The 26,739-nt window shown below is 39.0% G+C and overlaps 1 protein-coding gene across 3 annotated transcripts in view; it reads right to left on the reverse strand.

Annotated features, from left to right (window-relative positions):
• The window catches only part of CUL1 (cullin 1), an 86,976-nt gene that overhangs the window by 49,180 nt on the left and 11,057 nt on the right, over window positions 1-26,739 (reverse strand). For all 3 annotated transcript variants that reach the window (XM_038390492.2, XM_038390493.2, XM_043508682.1), the window contains one exon: window positions 13,845-14,131. In XM_038390492.2, coding sequence (XP_038246420.1) covers window positions 13,845-13,984 — 140 coding nt within the window. In that variant the 5' untranslated portion in view covers window positions 13,985-14,131. The remainder of the gene's footprint in view (window positions 1-13,844; window positions 14,132-26,739) is intronic.

The following is a 26,739-nucleotide window of genomic DNA, read 5'->3' on the forward strand; positions in this document are numbered from 1 at the left end:
CGATATTCAGAATTCAATGCAGCATAGCATCAAACCTCTATTTTCACATTACATAGTGATACCTTCCGTACTCTTGCATACTAAATCCAAATAAATGTATTCTTTGAATTAATCAAGGTTGAAATGACCTTGTCAAAAAAGGCCTCCCTCGACTAAACTTGCCCTATCAAGAGCCACGCTGTAAGCTGAAGCGAACAGACAGTACTTCTGTCACAGGAGATGGAATTGAGGCTTCACTAGGTCCAGGAAGCCAGGGTACTCACAGCCAGTCTGGTGAGTTCAGAATGAAGTTTCCTGTAGGCATGGCTTTCTTTTGGAGAATTTTCTCACCAGGGGAGTCGATTTAGAAAAATGGGGAGGCGGTAGCTGGAGTGGAGTGGTACATGTGTGTCAGCAAGTTGTGCCAACATGTAGAATATCATATGTGATTATTTTATAGCCTGAAAAGTGGGAGGTAAGAGGTGGCAAAGAGTGGAAGACACAATAGAGCATACAGACCTATGAAAAGTCAGGGGAACTGCCCTCCCTACCCCATAGCGAATGAGAAGAACTTAAGAACTGCCATAGTGGGTCAGACCAAAGGTCCATCTAGCCCAATATCCCATCTTCCAACAGTGGCCAATGCCCCAGAGGGAATGAACAGAACAGGTAATCATCAAGTGAGCCATCCCATTGCCCATCCCCAGCTTCTGGCAAACAGAGGCTAGGGGTATCATCCATGTCCATCCTGGCTAATAGCCACTGATGCACCTATCCTCCATGAACTTGTTAGTTCTTTTTTGAATCCTGTTATAGTCTTGGCCTTCACAACATCCTCTGGCAAGGAGTTCCACAGGCTGACTGTACGTTGTGTGAAAAATGATGCTCTTGTTGCATACTATGGACCAGAATGAGAACACATTCAGCAGTTTAAAGTTCCACTCAAGTAACAGAACATCTATTCCCCAAAAGACTTGATCCCTGAATATGTTGAAATAACCCTGTGTCTTCCTATTGATCTTGATGATAATCTGCAGTTCCCCAACTCTAGTGTACTGCAGACATCTTGTGACTGAGCTCCCCTGACCCTGGACGAAGTGGTGTTCAACCCAGGACAAAACAGCCGCATGTGGGAGTTTGTCCATTTACTTCCTGTGATTCCTTGCCTATAAACTCTGGTTGTATTGTCTGACTGCACCCAGAAGGGCTTGATGACAAGATTGTGTACAATGGAGAGCCAAGTGAGTTTTGCCTTCATTTTGAGGTGGTCAATTAACCACCATTTCTCTGTGGTCCCTTTGCTCTAGGTCATCCCAATAGGTTCATTTTTGTATTCAGAACTGACTACTGGGAGGTTCTCCCCCCCAGGTTCCTGTGATCCAGCCTCCATCATAGGGCCAGCAGCTGGAGAATCATCATTACAGTCCTTTGATATCAATTCCACATTTAAACAGCAATTTTTTCTGCTCTGATTGGTAACTAAGTCCCCAAGGACCACCTCCAAGCTCACTGCTATGGATAAACACCTTTAAGCAATCCTATGCTCAGGTCACAGAAGGACTGATCTCAACACTGTAAGCCTGCCCTGTGTTGACTCTGCTGTGTTCCCTCTCCAGCTAAGCTTCCAGGCAGACCAAGTGTTGAGAGAGATAGGAAGATCTTTTCTTTGCTAACGATCTAACTCCCTGCTCTCCAAGAAGGAGCATAACCTGCTGATGGCCACCAATCATCTAAGTAGAGGTGCATTCATAGTCCTTTCTTGAGGCCTCAAAGGACCTCAAGAACTATTATAGCATTGATGAGTGTTCTTGGCAAATTATCCCTAAATTTTGTTATTTCTGCAAATAGAATGGAAGCAAGACTCCAGCTATGGGGATCATATGCCTGTTACTGCAGTTGCTCACACACACAAACCAACTAGCATCATTTATTTACTTGCATGAAAATGTGCAAATGACAGACATTTTAGCCAAAAATAAGACTGACAGTCATACAATAAATCTCAAGCATGCACATAATGAAAGTATTCTACATATTCAAATTTTGATATTCTTCCAGCTTGATCTATATAAATCAAACCACGAATTACAGCATTTACTCCTGTTGTGTGGTCCATCAGAAAGTATTTCTGTACATAAAATGACCTTCTGTATGTTCTACATGTAAAAATAATACTGCTCTCATGCTGTTGATGTTTACACTCTGTGACCCCATATGCTATAGCCTGCCACTGACAGGAAGACTGATGTATTCAAAACAAAACCTGAAATGCTGCATGTGTAATCAATCTGTAATCCTGAAACAAAGTACATCACACACAGTCCAAAAATCACAAGGAGAGTTCTATAAAAAGAATTCTTGCCTTAGAAGAAAGTAAAACTTAGTTTCATAACAGCACCATACTTCAGAAGTCATGTGTGTATCCAAATAGCTATTAGGAAATATCAAAATCTCTCACTGGAATGTTTTTGCAATTTTGTATAGTCATTTACAAATCAAGCTGAGGGGACATATAATTATTCAGAGGGTATTCTGTTCCAATATGCATAGGAGTGTAGTCTTACTTCTTTCCCAAGTGAATTGTCCAGCTAATAAACATCAAGACCTGAACCAATAATGTGATGAGTATCCGCTAAGAGGTGCTGCCCTCAAATTCTATTACTTTCAAAGCAGACAGCACTTTGCAGAATTAGGACTTAATGTAAATTATTTCTAAACTGATCCTGCTATTGAGAGAGAGATACTAACTTTAAAGCTGAGGCCAAAAAAAGTAGGTAGGAAAGTGAAGCCATAATGAAGCCTTCTGCTGCTATTCATGGGTGTAAGATTCAAGAGACAAAAATCTCTCTCAGAGCTTTCCTTCCCTTTCTTGTAAATTGTGATACACACTCACCAGAACTGGCCAATAACTAGGTTATAATTCAACTTCAACACTTGCATCTTAAAAGTTGCTGGTTTCTTTGCAGTGCTTACCAAAAAAAATCTTGACTACTCATCTAAAGCTCATCTGTGCAGAACACAGAGGTGTCTCAGGGGCCAGCCATAGTATGTGGAACAAACACTCACAGGAACCTCACTACCGATTGCTCAAGTGCAAGCACACTTCTTCAACCTTGACTTCTCCAATATAAACACATAGCAGCATGTGCATATTAAAAAACCTACCCCAAACCGCCACACACTATTCTCCCCCTGGAGAGAGTAAGAACAAGCCACATGTGATGTTAGTCATGTCACTTAACGTACTACTGGAAGGCACTCAGATACTACACAAATGAGGGCAGCATAAAAATTTATATAAAATCAAAAATTGCATGTTTTTATAATGAAACTGACTATTTAAGAAGTTGCCTTGAGAGGCATGACCAGATTATACGGGAAGGCTCTTCAAAATTAAGTAGAGAAGAACCTCAGAGTTATGAACACTATGAGAATGGAAGTTGTTCGTAACTCTGAACAAAACGTCATGGTTGTTCTTTCAAAAGTTTACACCTGAACACTTAATACAGCTTTGAAACTTTACAGTGCAGAAGAAAAATACCATTTTCCCTTTATTTTTTTAGTAGTTTACATTCAACACAACACCATACTTGCTTTTTTTGGAGGGGGGGGTTGGGGGGATGTCTCTGCTGCTGCCTGATTGCATGCTTCTGGTTCCAAATGAGGTATGCGGTTGACGGGTCAGTTTGTAACTCTGGTGTTCGCAACTCTGAGGATCTACTATAGTATGCTACAAGGATAACAACAACAACTTTCTAAATAGGATTTTTCTGTTCATTAATTATAATCTCCCTTATATATGCTGATTCTGGGCATCAACTTTGCTACTTTCTATGATCCAGCAAGCTGGGTTAATCTCTTTACCATGCTGAACTGGCCCACAAGAATAACTCAAGTTAGTTTTCACTTATGTGTTTACTGTCAATATTTCACTCGGGGAAATGATAATCATAAAACAACTGAGGAAAAGTACACAAACCACTTCACTTTAAAAGAAACTACTTGGGGAGTTACAGAAATAGAGTAATTCGCATTGTGTTAAGTGAAGGGCTGGATGGAATTTTTTTACTATAATTTTTCTGACAAAAAATGCAGATGTGGGTAAATTTTAACATTTTGTAAATTTGTGTTGAATTCACAGAATTGATTTAATTGGAAAAAAGCCTTAAATTAAAAAAAAATGTTTGGACACTTTTCAAAATAAAAGTTTGACTTTAAATTTTTCATTTTCATTCCTAAAATGTTTTTCAATTTTATTTTGAAGGTTATTTTATTTTAAAAAAAATCATAAAAGCTCAAAATCCAAACAATATTTTTATACTTTACAATTGGCCAGAAAGTTTTAAAAAATATTTTCAGCTTAACCCAAAACAAGTTTTCTTCCCTGATTTTTCAGAACTGCCAGCAAATCAAAAACAGCTCTAGTAAAATGGCTTTCAAAAAAAAATGTAGCTTATTGCATTTAATATAACACAGAATATTCAAGAAAAACTGTTGAGTAATAGTTTCAGATCAAATAGGACACAAAGATTAAGTTTTGTAAAACAACCAAATAAAGCTTTTTCAAAAACTAAGACCGATGGAAAAGCTTACATGATTTTTCTAACCCTCTCATAAATTAATAGTTGAAGGAATTTAAGAACTTGCCAAATTAATTCACCTTCAGGCAGAGTGTTTACAAGGCTGCAGCACAATTTGAAAACAGTAACATGAGCTGCTAGAAAAAAATATTTCAGACTGGTATACAACCGCTCTCCACAATTTTTTTTTTTTTTTTTAAAATACTTCCCATCTATACTATATCTGGATAGTTTTCCACAAGACTGACAAAATATTTACCTTTAATCATGCAAAGTATATAGAAGTGTTCTAGGTATATTCCCAGTTTACATGGGAAGAGATGAATCAGTTCGCAAAGGGACTTGTTTACAGAGTCAGTGGCAGAATTCAGCCATCCCTGACAGCAAACCTTGTGCAGGAGCAACTATACATATGTATACTGGAGAAAGAACACATTTATCTACAATGTGAACTTCAACTGTTTAAATGCAAGTCTAAATTCCGTAGGAAGAAAAGCAAAAGCAGCTACCCTAAATCTACCAAATAAATTCCAATGGCCCTACTCACAGTATAAATCTCAGATTTCCTTGCAATCCCAAACTGCCCTTTGCATTCATGGTAATAGACTACAACAAATAAATTATAAACTATACATACATATACATAAAAACATGCTAACTTTTAGGTGTGTATATTCACACACTATAAAGATTTTATGGTAATAGAATGTTTTATCTGGAAGTGTAAACATGCAGAAGTTAGGATACCTTAGCTTTGGTTCCCAAAGCAATTTTAACTTGTGTGCCTTGTGGAAGTGTAATATTTAGTTGCCACATCCATTTACAACACACACAGGAGATATAGTAGAGAATATTTCTTACTATATCTGTAAGGGAGCAAGTTACGATAAGAACCGTAACTCAGATTTCTTTAATCCATGCATTTAAAAGTTTTAGCATCAACACTCAATAGCTGTTTTTGTACTGCTTATCCTGTTCCTTAAAAAAAAAAAAAGTGATCAACATGAGAGAGTCAAATGAGGAAAAAAAAGAGTGATCATACACAATGTGCAGTTATTTCACACTGAAGAGATCCAAATGGCAGAGTTATACACCTTGTATAGTCATATCTATACGTCCAAGCCTGTTTATTCAACTTACTGTACAAGGGGAAATGTGCAAAATACATGTGTATTTTGTTATCAGATGCAACATTTTCCCCCACACATAAATGTATAGGTTTTTATTTCAACCTGAAGGGCTCCTTAAATGCATATGCTGACACACATTCAGAGATGTTGTGAAACATCATATACTGCACACAAACAGCATGGATGGTGATGACTAATCGATACTGCACCGATGTCCCCAGTACGATCCTAAACTACTTGACAGGAAAGTGGAGCACTGCCTTGCAATGGAGCTGAAGGAGAGGCAGACAAATGCTGGGTGTTAAAAACTGCCTTACTGAATCCCTTAGTATACTATCAATGTGGGTAGGGCACAGTCAGTTCAGTTAATGTGCCAGATATGGGGAGAGGAGATACTTTAAGTTTAGAAAGTGCTCCACTTACATTCTACTAGATTGTATGGAAAGTTTGACTTTTGTCAAGAACAGTGGATCCATCATAGAACTGTCTTGTTAACACCTTCACTAGTATTGTACTTCAGGTTGTTTGCAGACATTAAATCTATATTATGTAAACAGTTTAGTATCAATAGCCAAATAAAAAATACGCCTCATTTCTGGAATGACTGGAGAATACAGGCTACTAAAGCAGCAAGTGACCCTAAACTTGAAATACTGAGACAAAAAAACAAAACAAAAAAACCCTCACCAACACAGCATGTCACAGAGCAGAAACAGAGGGTGTATGCAGTAGCAATCATTGTCTACTTAGTCAACTGCTTTTCAAGACTTTTTAAGTTTGCATTACATAGTGGTCAGAAGTATCCCAGTGGAGGCTTCTGTGCAGCTGTCTTTAGTTAAGATAGAAATGCTTACAGCCTAAATAGCTAAAGCTAGCCTGAATTTGTATCGCACCTGACCATTTGCTTGGGCAGTCCTCCTACCAATATTGTAGCAAAGCCAATCCCTGCTCCTGTCCTCCCCTTCCCACCTCCCCCCCCAAAAAAAGTTACCATGTTTTTATATTTTAATTTACAAAAAAGTTATTTTAAGTTTATAAACTGTAAATACACTGCATTTAACTGTTATTTTAGTTAACAATGGTAGGTAGATGTGTTCATTTACAGCTGGTATAGTAGGTAAAGCAATTACATTCAACAGAAAACACTAGATGAGTCTAATTCTGCCCAGAGATATGCTAATATTTAGATCTAACAGAGGTCAAAGAAAGTGATAAAAGAAAAATGATTTCAAAGAGTAAAGCAGAAAATGAACGAAAATTTTAATCACAGTAAAACAAATTTACAAATAAGGAAAGGATTACGCAGTAGATAATGAGGTGTAACAAAACATGATCTTTAGTAAAGCTCCTAAATTTAAATATTAAAATAGAATACCGGGGGAATCCTTGTTAAAAGTAATTTGTGAACTGTTAATCAGAACACTTTAGTGTAACAAACAGCTTTTGGAGTATTGGGCTTATCGGAACAATGCTTATGCAAATTTTAGATCATCCTAAATTTGGACAGCTCCCTTTAATGTATATTTCACAAAGAAATTCATTTCATGGAATATTGACTAACCAAATGTTTTGGATGTTCTTATGAGATGGGTAACTTGTTTTTTTGTTTGTGTTTTTTAAACTAAACCACATTAGAGTTTCTTAAATGCCAGTATCAACACAAATGGCACTTACCTGATTGAATATTTTACAGAGATTGTGCACTTCCCATCTCTCCCCATAACAAATGAAAAAGGTTAAAGCAGGCTAAGTATTCTACTTCCATGAGCAGAATTGTTATTTATTACAAATGCATAGCTTTTGTAAGTGCTTAAACAGTATAGATTTTAGAGATATAAAATAGCCAGATTTTGTTTTAAAAATTAGAACCATACAATATGATTGCTCTGGCTGGTGTAAGAATAAGTGGATTAGACAGTTCCTTGAGAATGCTCATCAGACTACGTTTTACAAATGAAGATGGAAATGTGCTGTAGGGAAGTGGAATATTGTGAGGTTATTCCACAAGATTTATGGCAGAGTATGCAGAAAACTGAAGAATCACTATTTTGAAGAAAAGAAAACCTAGAAATGTTTTTACCCAAAGTAAAATGCACACTTATGGCAGAACTCCACAAAAAAAAAAAAAAAAAAAGCAATATTTTAAAACTTTTGATATTTCTATTCATCAGTCAATTTACTGACAATCATTCATACTTTCATCCTGTGTTTGGAGCAGACAGAATAGAGAGGTTAGCAAAATAATACTTAATACTACTGTATATGTTGTATTAATTATGGCAGTGTATTAGTTCTCTATTATGGAAGTAAACTTGAAAATAGGGCTTGGATGCTTTTGAAAGTTTTACCCATCTGTTTTTTGTTTGGTCACCACTTTAGTCAGGGTCTGGATTAGCAGACATGTTTCCTCAGAGACAATAAATTAGCCAGTAAGAATACTTCCTTTTTTTTTTTTTGGAAAAGACACTGCTGATCTGACACTGAAAGTGACTTAGATAGATCAAGTCAGATAAACAAGGTGGAGAGAATGAACACAAAAAGAGGTTACTCACATTGTGCAGTAACATCAGTTCTGAGCAGTTTTCCCAGAGGGAGGGAGCTTTGGAACCGAGTCCAGAAGATGATAGAGCAGTACCCAAACCCACACTGGTTCTGACGGCATAGATTAAAGCACAGTGTTTCGAAAATGTACATACTGAAGCCCACATAGCAGCCCTACATATCTCAGACTCCAGTATGTTTAAGCAATGCTGCAGTTTGTGCAATTGTATTTGACCATGACAGCCTGATAGTTCACAATCAGCAACCTGCAGTTCAGGATGAACAGGATTTCTGTCCAAACAGATCCAGTCTCTTTTGTCTTCGTCATGAGGAACGGACCTGAGAAGTGTGGCCTACCCTGCTCATTTACCGCATCCACTACTAGGGAGTTAGATGGAGTGTCGGAGAACAAGAAATCAGACTCCTTAAGGGGGGGATCATCATACTTTTTATCTGCCCTTTTACACACTGATGGAACAATAGCAATTGATAGCAATAACAATTGGTAGATAGGTATTTGCCACACAGCCGTAGCTGGATCCAGGAGCACCTCATTGATGGGTAATGCCATCCTGGAGGATTTTGCTGACTGTAGAATATCCAACGGCTTGCATTTTGAATCCCTGACCTTTTTGAGTGGAACTTGAAGAGTGTCAGCTACCCTCTGCATGAGATCTTGAAATTGCCAAAAACTGTCAGTCACAGAAGGTGGAAGAGGCATAACTGCATCATCTGGAGATGAGGACAAATGAGTGTTTGAGGGGTAGTCTGGCCTCCTGTTCCTCAAACATCTCCTGCTGTGGGAAGGAGAGGACTGAACAACCCTAGTGTCCCTTTGAAATGATGGTGGTCTGAAGAATTGCTGTCAGTAAGCAGTCCAGGGATCCCAGTATGGTCACTGAGAGGGGGAGGTGTGGCATATGGGAGTGAGGACGGCATGCAGGGGTAGTTCCACTTTTGATGATGGTTGCTATCTTCCCTATGACTACCTCCCTATGAAAGAAGGGGTTCCTGATAGGATGTGTTGGGGAATGTTGGACTGAAACAGAAAAGGCCAACTGGAAGGTCCCTTCATCCTCCTCCACATCGTCCAATGAAGGAGCCCATATATAAAAAGGTGGAGAGTCCTGCAGCATTTCAGGAAGGTAACAGTCTGGAGACCAAGGTCTCAGTACCAAAAGACACTCCGTACCCATGAGAAGCAGGGATTCTAACTCATCCATTAAGGACTGGTCCCTTGTATAGCTAACCTTTTGTGGTACTGAGTAGGGAATCTGACAGAACCATCGTGGCAGGCATACTGATGTAGGCACTAATGGAATCTGGCACTGTTGCTTGCTTGGTACCTAAAGTGCCAAATGGGTAGGTACTGACGGTGGGACTGAGCCTGACAGTACCGGACTGGGGTGCTTATGCATGCCCTCTTTGTCCCGAGTAAAGCATACCAAAGCCCTGTCAGAGACACTTCTCTCCCTGAAGTTCAGGGGCTTCCCATCTCTGCCTGAAACGGAGAAATCCTTTGACTCAACAGTACTGAACCAAGAGGTCAAGGCTTTGGAAACCACAGATTTTGCAGGGGAACTGAGCTTTTTCAGAGCAGGTTCCTTCAGATGAGAATCCATACTCCTCTTTCAGGGAGCCTTCTCAGAAGCCTCCAGTGATCTCTCCTTCTTAGGGGAAGCCTGCACCAAGGTGGAAGAAGAGCTGGATCAATCCAGAGACAAATGTAAGGGATGGGGGTGAGGTTCGTGACCCAAGTCAGATGCTGGTTAAAGTGAGCAGACCACCATTAACAGTGTGATCTTAGTCTCCCTATTCTTTCATGCCCTCAATTTGAGGGCCAGACAGAAATTGCACTTCTAGGAAACATGGAACTCCCCAATCAACAGACTCACTTAGAGTGGCCATCGCTCACAAGTGTCTTTCAGCAGCAGCGGTAGCATTTGAAGCCTGGCAAGCCAGGCATACCCTCCCAGAAAGACAAGGCTCCCCAATGAGGAGGAGAGGAGGGGAAAAAACCCCATCCCAAAACCCTATCCTCTCAGTACTACTAACAACTAACTAAGCTTAAACAAGAATATGAACTAGCCAAAGCATGCTCAAGATGGGCACCTAAGGGTGTCTCAGGCCGAAACAGTAGACAAGGAACTGAAGGCAGTTTGCCCACGCATCCCTATATAGGCTCTGTGTCCAACACAAAGAGGCACAGGGCACTGTTAGTAGAAAAAAATCTGTGATCCAGGGCTCAAAGAGGCACATGTGCATATGCAGTGGAGCACCCTCAGGAACACTACTCAAAGAGGAATTTTATTTTCTCCTTAATAAGCTGAACACATTATAAACACAACATAAATCTCTTGTGTTTTTTATGTACATGAATACTAGATCACACTGTTGCTGTCTACGTGTCCTCTGCCTAGAAGCTGACACCCCGGTCGCTCAGGATGATACCGTTACACTAAAGAGTTAAGGGTACTATCATTCTATATGGCAGCCAAACACTCTTCACTACATAGGTTTTGGTGATACAATTCTGCTATCATTTTGAAACGGCCATCTAAATTTAGACAAATGGTAAAAGGCAGATATTCTAAAAAACTTTAGTCCTTTTTGAAACGAAACAAAAAACCCCACATCTCTGCAGATCCAGCTTGTGCCATTACTTATATCACGGTTGGGGAGCTGGACAAAAAGGGAGCACACACCGGATTTCCTTGATTAATGGAAAAAACGAGGCTGCTTCAAGTGTAAATTCTGATGTTCCTTCAACTACTTTGTTCTGATGAACAATGCTGAATTACTTTTTTTCATTTTTGCTGGCAGCGCTGTTGTAGCCACGTAGCTCCTAGGATATTAGGGAGACAAGGTGGGTGAAGTAGTATCTTTTATTGGATCTTCTGCTAGTGAAAGAGAAGCTTTCGGGCTTACACAGAGCTCTTCTTCAGATCTTAGGTGGTTCCAAGACTAATGGATCCTAATACCAAGTTATTCACTTGGTATCCTAATACCAAATAGATCCTAATACCAAGTAATGATCACTGTGTTAGGGCGTGATTGATCAAACGAACAATATGAACATCTGTAATATCCTCAAGTGTAATCCTTTCCTACATAAAATATTCCATAGAAGAGGATGTTTTCTTTAGTGTATTTAAGAGTAATCTGACTGATACTCTACCAAGCACCTTTTAATTTAAAACCACTTCTGATATCTTGTAAAAATAAAAAAAATCTTTCCTTTGAAACATACAGCTTTCCCACAATGCTTATTTGCTCAATGAAATTTAAAACGGTGGGAAAGATTGAAGCTCTTCTCAAACCATTTTATACCAAACCAGTGCTACTGTAGTAATAAACAATTTTACCTCTATTCTACAGTGTGATGTTGCCTTAAAATGGCAAAAGGTAAGGTAATACAAAAGAGGTTAAAAAGTGAATTGCACTAAGATCTGAATTTAGTGGATCTTACACCTCTGAATTTACCCTTCGGAGGGTATCTGATCTTGCATTTATGAGAATCTCAGATATCTCATCTGATTCTGTTTCATTAACCTGCAGTAACACTAACACACAGTGGGCGCCTAGCATTTCCAGACATCTAGATATAGAACAGAGAAAACAGTATCCTCAAACTGTATTTTTAAATATAGCTGATCTAGTATGACTTACTTTGTACTACTTGTACTCTATTTGCTTTGGAAAAATAAAAAAACCTAAGAGTAAAATCACAGATAAATCTCTTCAGCATATTGGTTCTCTCCCTTCCACTCAAGAAATAGGTTTATAAAAGAAGGATCTCAAGTCTATATATTTCAAGAGATTTTTAGACACTAGAAACTGAATACGGTTGAATCTCAGTGTTCTCAAAAGTTCTACTGCACATCACTTTCTTAATATTTCTAGCACTCATTTAAATGTTGTAGATTTTTCCTCATTCACCCAACACACAGCCTGCTCCATCTAGATCTGGGGCTAAAAAAAAGTTAACCTACTTGTTCTGCTCTCAAAATTCTAAGACCAGATCTTGATGCATCAAGTCCAGAATTCAAACACATTCCCAACTATTATTGAAAGAGCACTCTGTAAAAATCCAACAAAGAATAAATAAATTGGTTATTTCCACTGATTTGGAATCTAAAGTCACAATTCAGAAGATTATTATGAGCGAACTCTATGAAGGTATATCTGAAGAACATCTGATGCATGTAATCTATCACCCTCCCCCCTTATGAAATCTAGAGAACTGCTTAATTACACAGTCTTCAGTCCATCCATCCTTCATCCTCTAAAACACAAACACTTTCTTCAGGTTTTGAAGCTAAGTCCCCATCTGTTCACAATACAATCCTACAAATAGGACTGCAATTTGACAGATGCACAATTTCTGAAAATCCAATACAGTTTCAAGAATATTTTAAAAAGCTGAATATCATGCCCATCTGCTTACCAACCGTTTAAAACTGCCATTTTAATTCATCAAGGAGTTTAACAGAATTAGACTAAAAACTAGGAGAGTACACATTCACTTCCAAATGACATTTTTCTTTATGCTATCTCTAAACTTCATAATAGATGTTATGAAGCACCTGCCCTACTACAGAAATACAAGATTCTTATGAGGGTAAAAAGAGGGAACTGGTGCTTGCAAAGCAGAAAGGGCATTTTCCAGACCTTTGTGAAAATCATCTGCGTGTCTCAAGCGTTCACAAGACTCATTTCCTTCCTTTAAAAACCTGAAGATTTCAGAGACATACACCTTCCTGATGTTTTTTGCCTTTCTCCAACATAAAATAACAGAGCTGACAGAAGAGCCTCTGAGCAGGAACATTTTCCTTGAATATAACTTCCAAGTATTAGGCCAACATGAACATGAAAACAACACCACCACACTGTTTTAGAATCCTTCTAAACATTAAAGCAATCACTAGACCAGGAGCTGCTCAAAAACGTCAATTGCTATCTCAATGGAAGCCAGTAATTCTAGAGAGAAATCCACAGAGCTATTCCTTATTCCAAACTGAAAGCTTTGAAACTGACTCCAGTATTCTGCAGAGAAAGATGCTAACCCTATGGTTGGACAAGGCCTACTGCAAGAGAAAATTGTTCCACTACTTTGAAGTAGATAACTGAACATTACAAAAAAGCCTTGCGGCGAACATGTCAAAGTGAAAAGGGTGGAAAGAAAAAAAGTTTTCACTGTACTGATCATTAATGAGAAATGATAATATTGGTTCACCTTGTAAACATTAAATTATCTACTAAAAAAAATCACGTTTAAATGTCTGCTGTCTTATAAAAATTAAGAACATTCCACTTGACATTTTACAAATAAGTACAATTATTAAAAACTATTTTCAAGACAAGCGTTTATCAAGCTAAACACATTCACTCATGATTTTTATTATACCAGTGACTGGCCTTTCTACTTGTTTTTGTCACAAGTAAATGGGAAAGGCTAACCTTTTTCAAAAATGAAGTTTAAAAACAAAGTATAAAACATCACCAAAATTTTAAAAAAACAAAACAAACCTTCCTCTAAGTTATAAGGTGATTTTACTTCTTAATTGACAATAAAATATTTACCAACTTTTTTTTTTTTTTAGTATAAGGATACGTGTAGAGTTCCATATATCTGGATTTTGCCATACTTTGTCTGGTATAAACCTGTTGAATTCCAGCTCTAAGGTCATCCCATATCTGGTCAAGACCAATCTGTTTAAGTCCATGTGGGTTCTGACTCCTATTTGACGACATTTTGTATTTCCTGTAAAGTCTTCCAGAGTAGAAGTCTGAGATCTGGCTATTCCTCCATCAGATTCACAAGTAAAGTAACATTCCAAATTCAGTGACTCAGAAAGATATTCTTTACATATGAAGAATGATATCCCCTTGCAAGATAACCTACCGAAAAAGGAATTAGTTAATAACATTCACTGACACCAGATTCAATTTTATCAGCTGCGAGAACAAAAAAGATATACCATTAAGTCATCCAAAAGTGAACATTACATATTTAGAGTGCTGTCTGCTAATAATATCACCAAAGCACCTAGTCTTCAACAACAGAACATACTAATCAGGAGATTATTATTTTCACATATCCCGAAGCCTGAATGGTGCTTTATAAACAAATAGGACAAACAAATACAACAGCTCGTGATAAATAGAAAGGTGAGGCCAAGGGTAGTATAATGAAAAATTTCTGAGTGATGTGCATGTTTTAGGAGCTTTGTATATTTTTGCTGCTTTTTATGACCTGCCATGCGTTTGATGGCTATTTTGTGCATCATATTTGAAACCCAAACCAAGAATGACTACAATTTATGTACAACAAATCTTTAATTTTAAAGATGTAAGTAGAAGAGCAATGATTTTACTGTTGCCTTCCATATCACTTCAGCTTTATTCATTAAAATAAGAATTTGGAAGACAACCATGCTGTTAAACTGCCAAAATATTGAATTTTTAGGAGTCATCAGTATACAGAGTTGCTGCAGATAGATATTAAAGATCTTTAGAACATTCATTATTAGTTCTCTGTAATGAATGCAAGGTACATACCAAACCATGAAAAATCCACAAGCCCATTTTATTTTTTCAGACAGTAACACAAATACCATTTCTGGAGGTTATTCCGGAGAAATGATCACAGGCCTCTGGCTAGTAATATCTCCCAGCCATTCATTATTCCCAGGATAGGGACAGTATAGAAGGCTTTATTTCTTACATATGATGTAGGACAATTGGATATGAATTTTTAATTCTGAATTTAACTGATCCAGGATGGAGATCTGAAAAATAAACTGCTGCTGAACATATTATTTGCATATGATCCAGAATAATACTGTACAGAAAGTAATATAGTTAATACCTGAAATTAGAAGGACATTTTAAAAACCAGCCATACAAAGAAATATCCATATAGGACATAAATATTTTCTGAAAGTAGCATATACAATTTCCTAGAAGTTATCCACTCCTCTAAAGAACTTCTTAGCTGTATGGCAACTGACATTGACTACTATTCTGAAGTGTACAAGTAAAATAAATAAAGCTAGCTTGTTTCATTTTGGTTCCTGGATGTCAGAAAATAAAACCGTTGGCGTAAGGAGGAAAAACAGATGTTGATGACATAAAAATTTAAATCTAACAGCATTCCTCATCGTTTTATTGATATCAATAAGCATCAGTAAGACTATTTTCAAAAAATATATTTTATAAAATATGCCTGGTAGCTAAAAAAGCAATAAAATAAATTTCAATGTTTTGAGATGTTTATTGAGAAACTTTGTTTACACCAAATGTTTTGAGGTGCAATCCTAAAGCTGTTTCTGATAAATCAATTTGGGATCTTACCACTTTAAAATTAACAGACTGAGGGGAATAAAGGAACATTTCAATTGTTTTTCGAATATTTATGTAATTTATTTTTAAGACACCTATCAACTTGGAAGTGTCTGTTATTTACATGCTTTAAATTGCACTGCAACATCTGCATTTGATTACAATATTTCAGTATGACTTGGCTAGTTTCCATCTTGAATTTTGCAATTAAATGCTTATAATATATTCTTATAATCAACTGAGTTTACTAACTTTATAGACTAAAGAGATTTGCTTCTTCCAGTTATTTGGCACAAATTTTGAAAGAAAAAACAGATGGATAAAGCTACACATTGCTTACAGAGATATTTCCACATATCACTCATTCATAGAAAAAACAGAAGGGGAATGAGAGGTTATTTGACTTAACAGTAATAAAGAATAGTTGGTATCAACACACAGGTCGACAAGTTTCCTGTGAAAGTAGCCTCTCCTACTTATCTGTTAAGAAAATACACTAATGCTGCTACATGTACAGAAAAATCAAGTTTTGCTATGCAGCAAGGTTGCTGTTATAGACAACATTTTTCTATGAAAATCTGAAAGCTTTATTCCATAGGTAAAGTTACTGAATGCACTGTTCAAGTCTATTTTAAAATTCATGCTCAGAGGGTCCACACTATTGAAGGATACGAAACTGGTGAAATTGAAGGATATGAACTGGTCCACACTAATTACTTATACTTAGTTTCTTTCTTACATAAGGTTAAGGATTATTAAGATTCCAAAGAGAACAAAAACTACAGTTGTACATGCATGACTTTTCCGGATATCTATCTACACTTCAATTAAGGTCCTTGGAATCAGTCCTGGCAAGGAAAAACCACTATGTAGTGTAGCGGAAAGAGCAATATCTAGAATACTTTTGAACTTATTTTCACAGTGCTGTATACTGTCTCAGCCCCATTTTGAAAATAGGGAAACTGAGGCATGGGATTTATAGCGACTTGCCCAAGCCAAAAATTCAGCAATGCACTGAAAGAGCTGGAACTAGAAATCTGACATTCTTGGATTCCAGTTCCGTGTTTAGTCCATCAGAACACACTGCCTTTCCAAGAAAACACACATTGCCAGTTCAAAACTTAAGTTTAGAAGATTGAGCCTTTAAAGTCTATGGGACTTCTCACACTGGTAAGCACTGTTATCAGCAATATGTACAAGATCAGTCTTGAACTGTCAGTCAGTGTCCTTTCTTGGAAAGACTGGATGCTCTGGTGGACCAAGTTTGAAACTAGGAACAAGGAACTTCTGAGTTATAACCTAGCTCAGCCACTAACTTGCTGTGTGGATTTGGCACACAGAATTCAGATTCCAGCCATACCTTCCTCCAGCACTGACTGCAGCTCCTATTCATATTAATGAACTCGTAAAGCAACTCCCAATGCACCTCTTGGTACATGTCAAGGATGCAATGAAACCATCTCGTTCTGTGTGGCATATATCCTGAACAGTTTTTCAGAATACAACGTATATTGTCTGCTGCACTACCCAAAACTTAACACACAGAACTGCAGAAGAGTCCTCTGAGATAAAGTTCCATAATATTCTGCCAAAGTAAACTCACAACCTACATTAACATGAGAAAGAGAGGAAAAAACAAAGGGAAAAAAAAGTTAATCAGACACTATCTGGAATAATGATCCTGATGGCTCAAAATGGGTAACTGAAGATAATGAATTTGCATTTTAGGAGCATGACCTTGCATTGCTGACGTCAATGTAAGTTTTGACTTTAGCACTTATGGCATAGCCTTACGCCAACACGGCACTTTTCATTAGAAGCATTATTTATTCATTTCCATGGACCTCTATCACAACAACTTCAGCTTGGCTCAATACGCACCACCTGACAAGAATCTGTTTCAAATGCTGGAAGAAACAAAACAAACATTTAGTGAAGTTTCTCTGTCAGTTTCTTGCCATGACTTTACATGAAGCAAGGGAGCAATGGTGGAAACCTTCATGTGGTCTTCCCTGGTAAGTACATTTTAATTTATGTATATGAACTAATGCCACAACTTTGTAGACGGATGATTATTCATTGACTTCTCAGTCAAAATAGCAACTTTTTCAAGAGCTACACTAATTGACTAAAGGACTAGTTCATTTGTCTTTGCGAACTTAATGTTCGAGGCCTATCTTGTTCAAAGGTTGATGTCATCGCAAGGCTGCTGATGGACAACATCAACGTCCTGGTGCTGCAAGAAACACACATTGCTCAAGGCGGCTCAGTACATCTCAAAATACCAGGATACATCTTCTCTCCCACCAAAACCATCCAGAACACGGAATGGCCACCTATATCAGGCCAAAATTAAAAAAACATAGCCAAAGCACTACTGACAACAGATGACAGTTTCACAATTGATAACCAAGTCAGTGAGCTGACAATATATAACGTCAGGTTTCAGAGTAGCAGCCGTGTTAGTCTGTATCCGCAAAAAGAAAAGGAGTACTTGTGGCACCTTAGAGACTAACAAATGTATCAAAATCACAACAGCCATCTGCATAGTTTGGCAATTTTAACTGCCACCATCAAACATGAACGACAATGAACAACATCATCGGCAAATGGCTCTCTGAGTGCGCACTGGCTCAGTACCTTCTGATGCAAAACAAAAAAGTGTACCTTCTGCTCAGCTCGACAGAAGAACAAATACCTGATTTATAAAAAGAACAGGAGTACTTGTGGCACCTTAGAGATTAACAAATTTATTTGAGCATAAGCTTTCGTGGGCGACAGCCCACTTTATCGGATGCATAGAATGGAACATATAGTACGAAGATATATATATAGATATACACACACACACATATACAGAGAACATGAAAAAGTGGAGTAAGAGGCTAATTAATTAAGATGAGCTATTATCAGCAGGAGAAAAAAAACTTTTGTAGTGATAATCAAGATGTCCCATTTAGACAGTTGACAAGAAGGTGTGAGGATACTTAACATGGGGAAATAGTTTCAATATGTGTAATGAACCAGCCACACCCGTTTTATGTTTTGTGTTCATCACAGTGAATCACCACCCATTGCATTTTGAACTGTCCTGGACCCCTTCCCACACAGTCAGTAATAGCCAGTGGCGGTATAATTGGCCTTGAACTCATCATCATTACCAATGTACCAGTTCCATGCTGGAACCCGAGATGGATGGACTGCCTGGATTTCTCCGCCACCATAAAAAAATAAAACCAAACCCACCATTAGTAGCATACCTCCAAAGCCTGAAAACTTCAACCTCTTCACAAAGCTTATTATTAAAGCCACAAAGAAGACCATCCTCCATGGTTACAGGAGCTTCTTTATCCCATGCTTGCCTAAGGGAGTATGAAACTTCTGGTGACCCAAACAAAGCCACTGTTCTCTTGGAATCACTGGATTCTACACGACAATGATGGACAAAGATGATGGAGGCCACAGACTTCACAAACTCAAGCCATATAGCATGGGCCATTCTGTGGAGGTGGAGCGGCACCATCAAACCCACATATATTTCAAGTCTCTGGTAACAGTACTGCCAGCCTCCGACTAAGAAATTCTAAGATGACTGTAAGCCAACAAATAAACAGAGGAGAAATAGCTCTTAAGGAATCCTGTGCATAAAGCGCCCCTTCTACAAGTCTCTGTCAATCAAGCCAAGATTGATGCTGCCATCTTTACCACCAAAGCAGGAAAAGCAGCTGGCACTGATGGCATTCTTCCAGACTTTCTTGAATATCTCAGGCCAAAAGGGCATGACTAGAAGGCAGCACTATCCACAGAACGCATCAACACCAGCCAATTTTTAACATTTTAGAGATGATCAAAGGTCATCACCCTTTTCAAACCAGAAAAGGTGCCCGATGATCCACAAGCTACCACCTTATTTCCCTCCTCTGTACAACATACAAAGTACTGGAGCAGGCAAGCCCGTGAGGCTGACCACCATCATGGAGACCACAACCCCCGCACCCCCTGAACAGGTCTTAGGGCAGGGCGAATGCTGTGACCAAGTGCTTGTACTGACTGCATATCAAGGCCAGCTTTCAATGGAAGCTTGAAAAGGCCGCAGCTTTTGTCGACTTGTCATTAGCCTATAACACTGTCTGACACAAGGGCCTACTGCTGAAACTATCCAACCTGCTTCTGTGTGACCAGAAATTTTGACTCATTAGGTCAATGCTTTTGGAAAGAACCTTACATGCCATCTCGGAAGTCAGGTTAGCAAAAAGCACAGTGTGCACAATGGCCTTCCAAATAAGGATCAATACTACCAACTTCCCTTTTTTAAAAACACACACACAAGTGTGATGGGCAGCAGGTTTAAAACAAATAAATGGAAGTTCTTCTTCACAGAGCGCACAGTCAATCTGTGAAACTCCTTGCCTGAGGAGGTTGTGAAGGCCAGGACTATAACAGGGTTTAAAAGAGAACTAAAGGTTTTTAAGGTCAGGCTTAACAAAGCCCTGGCTGGGATGATTTAGTTGGGAATTGGTCCTGCTTTGAGCAGGGGGTTGAACTAGATGACCTCCTGAGGTCCCTTCCAACCCTGATATTCTATGATTCTATGAACTAAATAAACTGATGGAGGGTAAGTCCATTAATGGCTATTAGCCAGGATGGGTAAGGAATGATGTCCCTAGCCTCTGTTTGTCAGAGGATGGAGATGGATGGCAGGGGAGAGATCACGTGATCATTACCTGTTAGGGTCACTCCCTCTGGGGCACCTGGCATTGCCCACTGTCGGCAGACAGGATACTGAGCTGGATGGACCTTTGGTCTGACCCAGTATGGCCATTCTTATCTTCTTACGATGTGCCCAAAATGAAATGTTGCAAGTCAATTTATGCTGACGACCTGGCACTAATGACACAGCCGCAGTACTCAAAGAAGTAGAAGACACCCTTAATACTGATCTAAAGAGGATGGAAAATTACATTCGGTACTGGCAGCTTAAACCCAATCCACCAAAACTGATGTCATTAGCTTTCCATCTCAGCAATTCTGAAGCTAAGAGGATGCTTAACGTAAACTTTTGCAGCAAGGAGATAGCCCATGATCCTAACTCCCACCACCTAGGAGTCACTCCCAATCACAGTCTTACCTGTCAACATCTGAGCCATAAAATAAAGAGTTGCATCAATATCACCCAAAAGCTAGTCTGTTATAGCTGGGGTTGTGATGACTTAATACTGTGAACAGCAACGCTACCTTTAGTTTATTCCATGGCTGAGTACTGTGCACCTGTTTGAGGAAGAAGTTCGCTCACAAACTTGTTGATATCCAGGTAATTGTGGCTCTAGGACTTGTAACTTGCACTGTTATGTCCACTCCACTGCCCTGGCTTCCAATCCTCACAAACATCCTTCCTCCAACCATCCGGAGAGAGATGGGAGTACAAGAAAGCTCTCACTAACCAAAATTTCCCATTGAATGACAACCTCATTCATTCACCTCGCATTCTCGTTCAGCCTTGCCAACCATTCTGGGCAGCTGGAGAAGCTCTTCTATCACCCAGCTTCAACCCAGAAAATACCTGGTGGATGCAATGGGCAGGCTCTGAAGTAAACAACAAGCACCTCACAGATTATCCCGAAGTAGAACTGCCTGGTTTCTTGCTCCACTGGAGACTGTGGACAAACCATAAAAATCAGAACGTTACATGGAAAACGATCACACCTGATGTACAAATGGAGAATCAAGGGTTCTCCACAGTACAAATATACAGACTCCAAACCATTGAACAAATTTTGAACAAGTGCCCCAACCCCACACTGGGCCAACAGGGACAGACCAATCACTGTGGGCCGAGGAAGCCATGCCTTCTCACCCCTGCTGTGCATGCCCCAGGTGGAAAGGACAGATAAAAGGAGACAGCCCAACTCAGTCTAGGCTGGTTGAAGATGAAGGACACACATCGCACGCTCCAGCAGAGAAACCAGAGACTCCCCAAGCAGTGGGAACAACAGACTCGGAATAAGCTGTGAGCAACCAAATGAGCATAGAGATTGACAGGGATGCTGAGCCGCTGCCAGCCAGGGAGATGATGAGATGCAACTTGTGGTAGGAAATGACCCAGTGAATGTAGTATAAGCCGATGCTTAATCCCATCATGGGGAATTTCCCAGCTTCATAGTGCTCTGGGTCAGAACCCAGTGAAGTGGAGGGGGCCCTGGTTCCCCCACCCCCTGCTCCTTGCCACGAGGGGGGTAGCTACTGTATGTTTGCTCTGCCCCGCTCAGAGAGTCAGAACCCCCAGTGGCTGTTTGCCTGCTCCAGCCAGTAGGCTCAGGGTTCATAGACTATTTTGTTTGCTCTGCCTCGCCCAGGGCTACAAACTGTTTGCTCTGCCCTGCCCAGAGGGTCAGAACCCCTGCCCCAGCTAGGAGGCTCAGGGGCCATAGCCTGTTTTGTTCACTCTGCCTCACCAGGGGTCCTGTGACCACACTGAGGACCATCCCCCAAGGAGTCCAGATAACTGTGTGATGGAGTGCCAAGGGGGGCAGCCCCCCTCAACAAACAGGGACCCCCATCACACCACATCTTTTCATTTTCAGGAGGTTTAGCAAAGGTGCACTCTGCATCTCCTGAACTCCTCAAATGGACCTCCACGTTTTCTATTAACTTGTAAATGTTGTATTTACAAAATAAAGAAAAAGAACATGAAGCAAGTGAGCAAGCACAATGCTTAATATGTACCAGCATTTATTCACCACAGAGCCAGTGGAAATCCTCAAACTCAAAACTATAATCTCAGCACACATGGTGGAGCAGTATCAATAACACAAGACCAATTTAATTAAACAAAGTTAAAAATTATTCTGCTACAGCTATGCTGGCATAACTCACCCAGCTGGACAACTGTGAAATCAAAGGGTATGTCTAAACCGCAATAAAAGACCTGTGGCGCTGCTGCAACTGGCCTTGGTCAGCTGACTCTGGCTTGCAGGACTTGGACTGAGGGGCTAAAAATTGTGTAGGTGTCGGTGCTCATCCTGGAGTCTGGGCTCTGAGACCCCACAAGGGGGAAGCGTGTCAGAGCCTCGGCTCCAGCCCAAGTCCAAAAGTCTACACCCTAATTTTTAGCCCCGCGAGCCTGGGCTCTGAGAATTGGTGCCACAGGTTTTTTATTGCAGTGTAGATGTATCCAAAGTGACTTTACTCCAGAAAAATTATTCCACTTTTAAAGGCTGCAAAGACCCCTTTGCTACTCCTAAGCAGTGATGAGTCGTACCAAAAGTCTTTATTTCCCATTACCTCATTAGCTAGTGTTATACTGTACATAAATAACTTTATGCAGCAGCATAACTATTTCCTGCATCATGTTTTTCCAATCCCGCCTTATTTTTCCCCCCGCATCAAAAGAGTGGCAAACTGAGACGTACTAAAATTCTTGTCACTCATGCTGGTGCCAGTACCATTGAGAAATCACTTTATAATTCAAGCAGTAGATCATAGAATTACTCTATATTATAACATTCCTGATAAAACTCTGGAAACTCGATAGCCGAAGGGCAAAGGGCAGAAAAGTAGAGAAGATTCCCTTCCTTTATACTACAATAATATTAAAATCATGTCTTGCGTGATAACACAGAAACAGTTGCAAAAGACTATATTATTTGAAATCCAGTCAATAAAAGTTTGCTTTCAATTAAAAGCCAGTAGAGAATGCTACATTTTTTAGAAATTCAGGTTGAGAAAAAATGGATGAGCATATTGTATGAAGCTTATAAAAAAAACACCAATATTTATCCATCAATAATCAACCATAAAATGTGCTACTATCATTCAAAACAATGGTGCTTTATAAAACATTTCCATTAGTTATTTCCTTATTAAAAATATTTTTTACAGGCATGGCACCAACGTACATACTCCCATTCATTTCCAAAATCAGGTTCTAAAGTTGAATGAACTACAATTCTATTATTTTAAATTCTCAACTCTTATATACTAACAAATAGGTGCTAAGTTTTCTGACCCCAACAATCACTTGTAGTTCTTACGTAAAATTTTCAAACACACTTAATTGACTTAGGACTCTAAGTCACTTTTTTAAAAAAGTAACAATCAGGCACTTTTGAAAAGTTTAATCCTTGCTTAATTTCAACCCATAGAAAGAGAATACTCTTCTATTACTCCTAGAACAAGGTACAGTGAAGTATCAGATTTCACTATGCTAAAAAATCAGTAAAATATTATGAAAAATCAGATTTCACTATATTACATGGTACATTCAAAAACCTCATATGCTTTGAATACTAGTAATGAAGTTTAAATCTTGGCAGCCTCATTATACATTTTACAGATTAAGATCAGAACTCCATTCTTCATATTTTGCCAACATATCACAAAATACTGAACTTGTTTAATTTTTCTAAAAATGAATATGGTTCTCAGTATCACAAACACAGTACATGCTTGTAAGGGTATGCAAGCAGTTGTCAGTCCTTGGCAGAATCTGGTTCACTCACCCTACTCACTGGACAGCTGCTGCAATCATATCAGGCCTTTGGTGGTCATCAAAAAAAGCGAAGCCAAAGCCAAACCAAAAAAGGAGTAAGGCTTAATACAGCCAGAGTCCAAAAATGCAAAATGAGATTCTTGCAGCCAAAAAAATCTTTAAACGAACTTTTCTGGCCGTTTGATTCCAATAGTTAGACAAGAGGCACCTTTTTCTAACAAGTCCCTTCTGCCCCAGAAAGTTTTTAACACCCCAGTCAAACAGAGACTCCCCCAGACCAGAGATTTCTCTATTGAGTGAAGAGAAATCCCTAGTGAATGAAGGCACCTGTTAAATTTAAGATTACCTGCCCTGATGAGCCACAGCAAGTTAACCATATCACCACTAAACAAAGGCAACTGTCTAAAAACCCTATAATAGAGATCAGTAAGTAAGTATACTACATAAATACAAGCACATATGCTCACAAGAGCAACAGGCACACTGGACATATATACTGCAAACATGCTGTATAATGCTACCAGGATAGGTGCATGCCCCAACAAAAACATTATGATTTGTTCTATGACACTAGCCTACTGTAATTTGGACCAACCATGTGGAAATAGATTCAATGTGTAATGACCCAGCCACTCCCGGTCTCGATTCAAACCCAAGTTAATGGTATCTAATTTGCATATTAATTCAAGCTCAGCAGTTTCTGAATTGCCCAAATTGATATTTCCAGGCTTCTATGATGCTGCTGCCCTTCTTGCTAAATTGCATTTTCTTGACTCACTTATGAGGTGAGCTGTAGCTCACAAAAGCTTATGCTCAAATAAATTTGTTAGTCTCTAAGGTGCCACAAGTCCTCCTTTTCTTTTTGCAGATACAGACTAACATGGCTGCTACTCTGAAACTTATAAAAAAAAATTGTTTGCCTTCCTTGTTCCTGCTCTTCTATCTTTGTCCTCTCTTGGCTGTGTCCTCCCTCACCTTTCTTTGTTCCATCTCTGTAGCCTGTTCAACAGCAAACCTTCTGGACAGTGTATTTGCTATCTTTGTTCAGCTTATTCATTTTTGGATTTAGGCTTTTTGTGCTAGGTTTGAATGCAATAGGTATTCAAGTCCTTCTGACCACCTTAGCTTTTCTTCTTTCTCTCATGCTCTTGGTTTGACCTTCAATTCACGTATGCTCTCTTCTCCCAAAGCACCTCACTCTTCTTTAAATGTAAAAGCTAGACATGGTAGGCAAAAAAGTGCAAAGCTAACCCCCTACAGGCTCAGTTAAAAGAATCCTTTGATTTGTAACATGTCAGACATAGGAAGATCCAAGGCCTTGAGTTAAAGGGACACATTAACTTGATCAGATTTGTCTGACAGTTTTCTGCCTTCTGTTGCTACAAACACAACCTAAAATTACAAAAAATTAAAGAGATGACACTTTTTTTTTTCTTTTTAAATTTTGCTTTGGTCAAATCTACACTAAAAACTTTTGCCCTACAGTAAGGTTAGGCATGCGATTTTTTTCCCCCCACAACATTTCTGTACTGGTACCTAGCGTAGATGCAGGTATTCTGGCATCAGAGTCTTTTTGTTAGCATAGTTTAATTTCTGCAGGGAACCAGTGTAATTAAGCTATGCCAGCAAAAATACTTCACTACTCTGGATAACTTTCAACCTAGTGTTTTATAATAGCTGGCTGAGGAGCTCTCTGGACAGCTAATGTTGATTTTCTATAAATCTTGGAGCAGTGGGGAAGTTCCAGAAGACTGGAAGAAATGTTGTTCCAGTTATTAAGGCTAAGAACAATGATGCAGGTAATTGTAGGCCTGTCAACTTGCCATTGATCTCAGGCAAGATGATGGAGGAGCTGAAACAGGACTCGATTAAAGAATTAAAAGGAAGGTAATGTAATTAATACAGATCAACATGGGTTTATGGAAGATAGATTGAGTCATCTTCTTTTTGCAGAGATGACAGGTTTGGTTGATAAAGGTAATAGGGTTTGTGTAATATATTTAGACTTCTACAAGGTGTTTGACTTGGTACCACATGGCATTTTGACTAAAAAACTAGAATGATATAAAATTAACATGGCATGCATTAAGTGGACTAAAAACTGGCTAATTGATAGAACTCAAAATGTAATTGTAAGCAAGAAATTGTCATCCAGTGACTGTTTTTCCAGTGAAGTCCCACAGGGATCGGTCGTTGGCCCTACACTATTTAACATTTTTATCAGTGACCTGCAGAAAACTTAAAATCATCACTGATAGTTTGCAGACAACACAAAAATAGATAAATAATGTAGAGGATAGGTCACTAAGAGCAATCTAGATCGCTTGGTAAACTGGGCACAAGCAAGCTGTGTTGTAATACAGCTAAATGTACATGTATACATCTAGGAAAAAAATATAGGCCACACTTACAGGTTGGGGGTGAACTCTATTCTTGGAAGCAGTGACTTTGAAAGAGATTTGGGGGTCATGGTGGATAATCATCTGAGTATGAGCTCCTAGTGTGAAGCTATGGCCAAAAGAGCCAATGCGAACATAGGATATGTAAGCAGGGGTCTTTCAGGTAGGAGTAGAGGTTATTTCAGCGGCGCTCAACTTTTTCAGACTACTGTACCCCTTTCAGACAAACCCCTGATTTGTCTCGCATATCCCCAAATTTCACCTCACTTAAAAACTAC

The sequence above is a fragment of the Dermochelys coriacea genome, chromosome 2 (genome assembly GCF_009764565.3).
Source record: "Dermochelys coriacea isolate rDerCor1 chromosome 2, rDerCor1.pri.v4, whole genome shotgun sequence".
Classification (NCBI taxonomy): domain Eukaryota; kingdom Metazoa; phylum Chordata; order Testudines; family Dermochelyidae; genus Dermochelys; species Dermochelys coriacea.